The sequence below is a fragment of the Ambystoma mexicanum genome, chromosome 3p, assembly GCF_040938575.1.
Source record: "Ambystoma mexicanum isolate Mex_15411 chromosome 3p, UKY_AmexF1_1, whole genome shotgun sequence".
Classification (NCBI taxonomy): domain Eukaryota; kingdom Metazoa; phylum Chordata; class Amphibia; order Caudata; family Ambystomatidae; genus Ambystoma; species Ambystoma mexicanum.
This window is the reverse complement of record NC_090925.1, coordinates 1,012,388,481-1,012,397,515: the sequence shown is the minus strand read 5'-3', so window position 1 is coordinate 1,012,397,515 and position 9,035 is coordinate 1,012,388,481. Positions and strand designations below refer to the sequence as shown.

Below are 9,035 nucleotides of genomic sequence, written 5' to 3'. Positions count from 1 at the left end.
AAAAACTCAATATTGCAAAGGTGATACAATATAAATGCTATGCTGACCTCAAATGAGGTCAACTACGGGTGCTGGAACAGGTGTAATATGAACTACTCACCTGCTTTATTGTTCACTTTCAATTGAATCCTACTTTGGGATTAATGTTAGTCAATTACTGCTTTTTAAATAATGGTTTGACTATCGTCGTGTATAAATAAACTATAACTAAGTGTGTAAGTGTTTACTTGGATACTTTTATTTACAGATTTCATTGTACAGCTCACATTACCCCTCTTAAGATGAGCCTGGCTGCTCAGTCACACTAGCAACTTGTGTAGTACAGGCCTATATTAAAAGGTGGGTTACCTAATACCCAGAGAAGTCTTGTGTCGTCCCACACCAGTTGGATTGCACTAATTCTTCCCCAACATGGACTGAAATGCATTCATAGTCTCCAAGATGTGTAGGTCAGCTTGTCACATTTATTAGGCAACATAAGTTATGTTTTTGAAACTGGCATTTATAGAAAAATGCAAAATATGAGCATTTCCGGTCTTCAACACAAATACTGTTTTTCAGGTAAAATGTACAAAGGGGGGGTGAGGGAGGGAGAGAATTGTTATAACCAAGATTTGCACAAAGATTTAAAGTTTCCAACGAATTTGGGCCAAAAGTAAAAAAGTGTTAAGACATCTTTATTTTTCCCATTTGTAATGTAGGTGAACTGGTCCATTTGTGGTGGCAGCAACCCATGTCTCACTTGCTGCGAGGGAGGCTAGAGTCTGTAGAGGAAATACGTTTCCGACATTTCAAGGACATCACATGACCAGATGAATTCTAAAGCTTGTTAAAAATGCTTTAACTTTGTCCCACGCCCTTTGATTTGATGGCCATTTTAAGACACTAACTGCAATGATTTTCTGAGCACCGACGATCGCAGCCCACCTCTCTTTCTGCTTCATTGCATTCCAAACCGTCTTTCTGCATTACCCTTTGAAAAATAGAGGTCTTAAAAAATGTAAAAAAAAAAAAAAAACAGTGCAGAACGTTGTCTTGAATATGCGCCAGTGAATCCAGAGTCGGAAACTCCCTGTAGCAGCTTCAATTGATAATTAGAACATTAACAATCCAGAGGAGGTGTACAACATCATAAAAAAAAATATAAAATTCTCAAAACATTCTCAGATAATCAGAAGGAATGATCAGTCAGTCTACAGTAGCATCTTTAGAATGTAATCCAAGTTCAATGTTTCCTATGGTGCATGGTTTGGCTTAATGTAGGGGGGCTGATTTGCTCCCAAATACATTCTTGAAGTATTTCTTCCTTCAGAACCACATACACACTCAGGATAGGATCAATGTCCGAGATGTGTGACTGTGCTTAAATGTCTTGAAGATGAGTCTTGCTTTCTTTTGCATGATTAGCTGGTCCTTTGTCCCACCGCAAGCTACAGCTTTCCATTCTTTAGACATCTTCAAAGGAAAGTAAACATTGTTAGCAAACAAACAAGCAACATACAGGAAATGTTCTCAAGTAAATATACTTAATTTTTTTTTAAAAAGCATCAATTTGACATTTCCAAAACCCTTGCAAGCATGAATGCCTCTAGCGGTCTAAATTCTCAGGAACTGTAAGGGTAAAGCATACATGCTTGTAATAAAGGCTGGCAAGCGCGAGTAATCTGTAGATAGCAACATACATTGGAGATGGTACAAATATAGAGTCGAGAGGGTCGGGGGTGTCACAGTCAGCTGACCTTCAAGTTAGGAGGCATTACCTTTAACAGTATCTTTGCAATTTAATGAGTTTCCGGACTCATGGTGTGTTAGGGGAAGAGGGCAGTGCGCTCGCCTTGGAAACAAGACGACACAGTGCAACACAGGTTCGATCCCCGGGTCCGCGCTTAGAAACCTCTGGGTATTAAGTGCGTTATAAATAACCAATTACAATTTGCATGATCGTCATCTGCAGTTTGGGCATCAAGGAAACATTCTGAATGAACTAGCCGATATACTGATAAGCCATACATACATGGCAACCATAAAATGATTGGTGGGGATTTGAATGCCCAATGCGGCCCCCATATGATGATGCGCATTTTGAGAATGATGCACAAGAAATTCCAAAAGGTGCACTGGCTACCCAGAAGGGGGATGCTTTGGGAGCAGAATGAATTACTTTTATGGCCAGTAACGGGCTGTTGATGGTAAATGAGCGTGGTAAGGTCGCTACTGCCTACCATCCTACGTCGCACATGGGCAATAAACTATCAATTGATTTTGCGTAGACATCTGCAATTGGGAGAACATTATTGAAATGACTTAATCCCACAAACTGTGACCATACTATCGTAAAAGTTTCAAATGATTTTCTGTAGGGCCCTTAGAACTATGTATAGAAGGATCACTGCCAGTAATCAGGGTGGTCGCATATATTGGACTTAAAAGGTATATCGGACTCAAACTACGGGCTTAAGGAGGCTCGGGAAGTTGACCAACCTATTGTACCCAGCTCTACAATGGACTCCCATAGCTGGATTGCAATCATACTGAACTGGGGAAGCCCACCAATAGTAATTTGTTAAAAGCTAGACTGGATGCCTAAGACAGCTTAATAGCTGAACGGAGACAACTTCTTAGGAGTTCTATACATACACACCAAAAAAGAAGTTTGCTAACTGTGGAACCAAAAGGTATCGGAAATGGGGCCCAAAAACACCTCTATGGAAATTGGATAAGGAGCATACATTTTCTGACAGAATTACAAATTGGTAACTAGTGTTAAAAATCTTGGCAGAAAATACATTCTGGGCTCTAGTGAATAACCACACGAGCAGGGCCAATATGGCCCAAATAAATTATTTCAAAGCTTCCAAATAGTAAGAGTATGTCAAGGCCATCCATTTCACTGTTCAAGAGTATGGCTGGAAGAGTCCTACGGACACATTTGACCTTAGTGACTACGATGTATCTGACACTGAAGTATTAATACTGGGCCTCAAAAGGTCCAGAGCCCCTGGCCAATCTAATTTGGTTGTAAAGGATGATCCAAATGCCTGGGCAACTGTCTTTTTAAAAAAAACTATTTTAGATATAGTGGACACTAATAAAATACCCCAATCTCATAAGCAATCACTAATGATCCCAGTTTTTAAAAATGGTCCAAGAAATAAGGCAGTTAATTCTCATCTATTAGCCCTGCTAAATGTCTCCAGCGTGCCCTAGACTTTTGGGCCAAATGTCATGCTTTTTTACATGTCACCTAAATTGGGTTTTGGAGTAATTGTTCTACAACACAGCCTTTTATTACTCCAAACTCACTAGAGGTAAGTTGGGGAGCGGGCGCCCGCTTTACGTCATCTATACTGATTTAAGTACAGCATTTGACAGTGTAAATAGAACTAAATTACGGGCTAACCTTTAGAAATAGGGAATTGACAATTATCTCCTTAATATGTGTCAGTTACACTGACAGGACTGCTTGTGTAGAGGGGATGGGCCATTTCACTAATTCCATACGCACAAGTAGATTTCTAAAGCAAGTGTGTGTTTAGGCACCCCTGCAGTTTAACCTCTATTTGGCAGATCTCCCGGAGAGACTTGCAAATGTTGGAATAAGTGCCCCAAAATGAGTCTCCAGGCATGTCCCCTTACTGTCATGAACAGACGATAGAATATTGATGGACCATACTAAAATAGGTCTAAAAAGATCAATGAGCAAGTTAGTGTAATATGCTCTGGAGACTGAATTGGTTATAAATACAAAGAAAACAAACGCATGTGATGACATTTGGTACAGCTAGGTACATACCTCAATTAGATATCAGAGTTGGCAATAAGATAGTGGAGTGGACAGCAGCATATATGGGATACATTACTCAACGTAATCGTATTTATGATGCTTGATCTGGTTATTTCTGGTAAATTGCAGATCTGTTGAAATACAGTTCTAATTGTCAAAGACAGTTTGTTTCTTTAGCCCAGATTTGAAAAAGGCTCTGCTGTGCTGAAACACGTGTCATCAAGGGCTTCTAACACAATAAAATCTAATCAAGTTTGAAAAACAGGCGCATTCTCAGGGAGTCTCTTCTATTTTTAATTTAACTTTCAGTGGCTTAGGCTTTATACCGTTGACTCAGAGTAATTGTGACAATTGATAACCACACTAATGAATACTGGATTTTGCAGTTACTTAAATTAATAGGAAGTAAAAAGGAGTCGCCCACAGGACCAGCTGTACGAAAACAGCCAAACTTCCATGTACAGTATCTTGATAGGTTTTATTGTCATCCTTGTGATCATCATACAGATCACCTTGGATTGGTTGGACTGGACACAATAGGGAGAGTATCAGGGCAAGCTTTCTTAACTGGGGACTGGGAGGTGGAAGCCTCAGCTGTAGGAGGTGTGCTTTGAAAGTTCTGGTAAGCTTGTGTTTTTTCCCAAAGAAATTGGCCATAAAGGTCATCCTAGTCATGACCCTGTCTATGTCTTCAGCAGTCCATGTGGCTGCACTAGGAATGACACAAGGGAGTTGAGGGGTAGATTTCTGTCCGAGTGTAAACTGGGCTGGAGTTTGAGGCTGGCCTTTGGTCTTCAAGGCTTCTGCCAAGGAACCTTCCTCCTGGAGGACAGAGTGTTTCTCCCTATGAGTACAGGTAGGCTTGTCCTTATTAGGCTTATCTTTATGATTGGGGCTCCTGGAGGAGTGTTTCTTGGAGTCGTTGAACTTCAGCAGGCTCCTCTGGGAAATGTTTTCACTAGGGGGGGGATAAACTAGTGTTTTTAGAGCTTACAGCCTTTTTTCGACGTGTGATGTCGACTTTCAGCCGTCGGGCGGAAAGCAGCCTCATCTCCAGACATTCGGTCGATGTTTTGACGACGGCGTCTTGTTTGTCTTTAGACTTACGGGGCCCATCATGAGGCGATCAGGACCTCGAGTGCTCAGAGGACAGGGATTCTGTAGACCTCCCCCTTGACGCTGTGAGGGTGTTTGGTCGACGACATTGACTCCTTGCCACGGGCTACGTGCTTAGTGCCTGGGGTCGTGGTAGTGCTTTCGCTACCTGGTGTCATCCCTGTAACAGAACTGCTGTCCTGTCTTTTGGGGTAAGGGGCCTGCACTTGGGAGCCCACCGGGTCTCTGTCGCCTTTGCTGTCTGTAAAGACTGGGACGGTGCCATCACTGAAGGCTCCCTCCGCGTTCATGGCGGACTCGGCCTGCATGGCGTGATGGGGCCAGCGTTTAGTTCTTCGGTCTCGAGGAGTTTTTGGTTTGAAGAGCTTGCAAGCTCGACAACGCTCCTTGCCGTGATTGCGCGCTAGACACAAATTGCACACCCGATGCTCGTCTATCCACAGGAATTATTTATTGCATATGGGGCAAAACTTAAATGGAGTGTTCTCCTCGTCAATGGGTAATGGCAGCCGGGGGGAGGGGGGATGCATTCTACAATGACCAGCCCCCACTCTCCCTACTGCTAGGGCCTAGGCCAGGTGCAGCCTTCCAATGCCGAAAGGGTCCGTCGAGTCTGGGACTTCATCAGACGGCCATCTTTTCCATCGCGCCGATGAAGTAATCTGTTAGGCAAGATTTTATGCAGTACCCTTTGGGTGCACTATAATAACCTTGACTTCCTGGCAATAGGGACCCCAACTTTTGGGATAAATCTGAACTATGCATATTGGTACTGTGGCTGAGCAGCCAGGCTAATCAAGAGGGGTCAATGTGAGCAGTAATGTGACAGTTTCACAGTAGCAGTTCTTCAGATAAACACTTAGACTCAAGGTTTCTTGATACAACAATTATTAATTTATTTCACAGTCAGTTGTATAAGCCTTCTTCAGAAGGGAGCAATATATGTAACAATTACAATACACTTCAAAACACACTCTTAGTTTCTCTAAATCAGATGGTACCCATTGGGGGTGGCACACACAGTTCCAACACCCTCAGTTGACTTAAATAGGTAGGACACTGTGGACATGGATTTATCAATTGTACATTTAGAGCAATAATGAGTTTGTGGTAAAAGATAGAACAGAGGAATAAAATAAAGGTTAACAAATAATGCACAAACGGGTAACTACTTTTAAAAACCTTCCAATGCAGAGTAAAATTAACCCTTCCCTGGGGGAAAGGTCAAAGCACAAAGTCAGAGGTAAAGAGGAATCGCTCAGGGAGCCAGGACAGCCAATGTTAATTGCACAATGTCTAGGGGAGATGAAGATCTTCTTTGCAGGTAGGTAAAACATCTTGCACAATGTTTGTAGAAATGTTTGTAGAAAAATAGAACACTTGAAGGGCCACAAGCTGGGAGGCTTGTGAGGGGCAAAGCTTTAGCAACTCTGCAAGGTACCCAAGACAGGCCTCAACTGAGAGCAAGCAAGGCTACACAACAAGAGGCAAGTTCTTAGACTTTACAGTACCTCTGGTTAGAAGAAATGGTCCCGGCTGGCTTCCGTTCCTGTAAAGCTCTGCAGATCCTGTTCCTGCAATGGGAATGTCAGCAGCAGCAAGGGGGAAAACTTAGTTTGACAGCAAATAGAAACACCACAGTCCCCTGATACCACTTCGGACTTTCCTTGCTTCTGGAGTCAAGCACTCTGTTGAGGTGGCTCAAACTTTGTCAGTCCTGCATCAGGGAAGTCCGGAGGATCTTCCTGGCGCTCAGGTCAGACTTAAAAGCAGCACACACAATTTGGTGTTCCTCTCGCTGGCACTTCGGTTCCAGCAGCAGCGGAAGTACAGCCAGCTTCGAGAGGATGTCCAGACAGGCTTACTTTGGAGTTGGTTGGTCCCACCAACTCAAAGGACGAAGTCGTCCTTGCAGGGCTTCTCTAGTCGAGGTGAATTCGGAGCTTGAGCACAGCAGCAGAGCTTCACTGGGAAAACCAATGTTCCAGGAGTTGCAGCAGGCTTCTCTTCCAGGTTCTTCTTTGGATTCCTTCGTCCAGTGGTCGACTACCTTCCAAGCCAAAAAGCTTTGCCTTTTATGCAGGTTTCCCCCATTCATACGCAGCCTAGCTGTCAATCACACAGCAGGGTGGCTGTCCTTGGCGGACAGCCAGCTGGCCAATCACCTTTGGGTGCATTCTTGTAACCAAGGGGATTAAGCACAGGGAGTTTCGGGCATGTCCCTTACTTCCTGCCCCTGCCAGACATACTGGAACCAGAGGCCGGCTTCACTTGTGAATCCCACCAAAGACAAAATGAACAAAGGGACCAAACCTGGTTGGGCACGCAGAGTAAATCTCAAGAAGGAACTTTCCAACAAGAAATGGCAAACAAAGAAGACCGGGCCATTTTGACGAAATGGGCACCCATGCCTTACTGTGGCTGCGAACACAGCCTGTGGTAAAAACACACAATGGTAGTTAAAAGTAAACCACTGCCAACAGCCATTTATTGTAGAAAGGGTAACAAAAATGTTTCTCATGTAACTAGACAAAGGGGATACTAAGTAACCCCTCAGGCACCCTATTGTAAAGGTAGTGTGTGCTGGGTCTAGAAAGTTACAAAATGTAGCAAGAGAAGTTATTTAAACCGTTGGGAAATCTAAGACTGCCCTGTGCCACTGCACTGAAGGTGCTGTGTGTCACAATGTAAAAGATGATGCATATGGAGGTTGTCTGACTCCAAAGTTAAAAAAAAAAAAAAAAACAGGGTCAAAATCACTATTAAAATACACGAGAGTGAGAAAAAGGGCTCACTCTCTCCAGGTTAGAAAGTAAAGTCCTGAAGTCCAGCAAAAGAGCTGGGGGTCTGTAAGGTAGAAGGTAATTTGCACATTTTTGAGAATTCTCCCCAACATAGACGAAGCTGGTTTGGAAAAGGACAGAAAGAGTAACTATTCTTATTTTTTAACAAACAAATGGGGTTAGCCGAAAAGCGCCTGCCACGATGGCGGAAAAAATAAAAAAAATCTGAGGGACCTCGACGCGTGAAGGACCATGGGTACAGTGGACATCACACTACGGATAGTATTACTGGCACACCCTGTCGATGTCCCTTTTTCGAGTTTCGAAAACAACAACTGTAATACTCCACAGCTTCCACTATATGTCGGCCTATGCATAGCATGTGTTCTAAGATTGCACAAGCCTCAGAAATATATTTATTTGGATAGTTTAATCTCCTATAAGCATACTGAACGGGATTCGATGTCGGCCATAAAACTGAAGGCATTTAGGAAACTTGGGGCGATATTGCACAATCCATAAGTGCTTTTAGAATTAGAGGCCTGCTATTAATAGGCAAAACATAGTTCCCATGATCCTCGATGGATTGGAGGCTTGGGGGAACCTAGACAAGAGCTGGTTGGACCGCCACGAAGGCTCAATCTTGCAACACATTTTGACAGTGTCTAATGGTGTCCCAGTAAGTGTAATCAGGCTCGAGCTGTGCCTTACCCCTTGAAAACGATGCTAGAAATCAAGCAAAGGATTATATGGCTCACAATTCTTAAGCAACATAATAAACCTATCCTCCACCTTCTGGGAGAGGAAGTAAGCAGGAGAGGTAGTAAAAACACGGATGAAAATGGAACACTTGCGCCACACCCACTTTTACTCTACGAGTAATATAAACAGTCACATTGACTTAAATCGAAACAGTACGTTTCCAAAAACTGTAGTAGCTTTGCTGAAAAGCCTAAAAACTGGATTGGCTTAATATTGCATGTACCAGTTTTGGAGAGAACAGAGTGGGAAGTGGATACAACTCTTGACACGCAAAAGCAAATCACTCAAATGCGTGAAAAGTCCCTACTCTGGGTCTTCTGCACCAATTTGGAACAGCTAGTTAAGCACTTGTCGATCCAGGAATAGCTAAAGCAAACATATTATGGGCAAACCCCAACCCTATCTGGTGAAATGACCCAGCCCTTATCTAAGAAGATTCTTTTTGGCGGTTAGACAATCAACTCCCATGCTATGCAATAGTAGGTGGCCACCAGAAGATAAAAAGAAACCGGTATCCTTTATTTAGATCATACTGAAGTTGAAACCATTAGGCATGTTCTTACCCTATGTCCCAAACTGAGGGTGGAAAG

At 43.1% G+C, this 9,035-nt stretch overlaps 1 protein-coding gene across 2 annotated transcripts in view; it reads right to left on the bottom strand.

The window, feature by feature from the left end:
• Nucleotides 1-444: 444 nt before the first annotated feature.
• The window catches only part of MYBL2 (MYB proto-oncogene like 2), a 382,491-nt gene continuing 373,900 nt past the window's right edge, over nucleotides 445-9,035 (bottom strand). For both annotated transcript variants that reach the window (XM_069652342.1, XM_069652343.1), the window contains one exon: nucleotides 445-1,455. In XM_069652342.1, coding sequence (XP_069508443.1) covers nucleotides 1,327-1,455 — 129 coding nt within the window. In that variant the 3' untranslated portion in view covers nucleotides 445-1,326. The remainder of the gene's footprint in view (nucleotides 1,456-9,035) is intronic.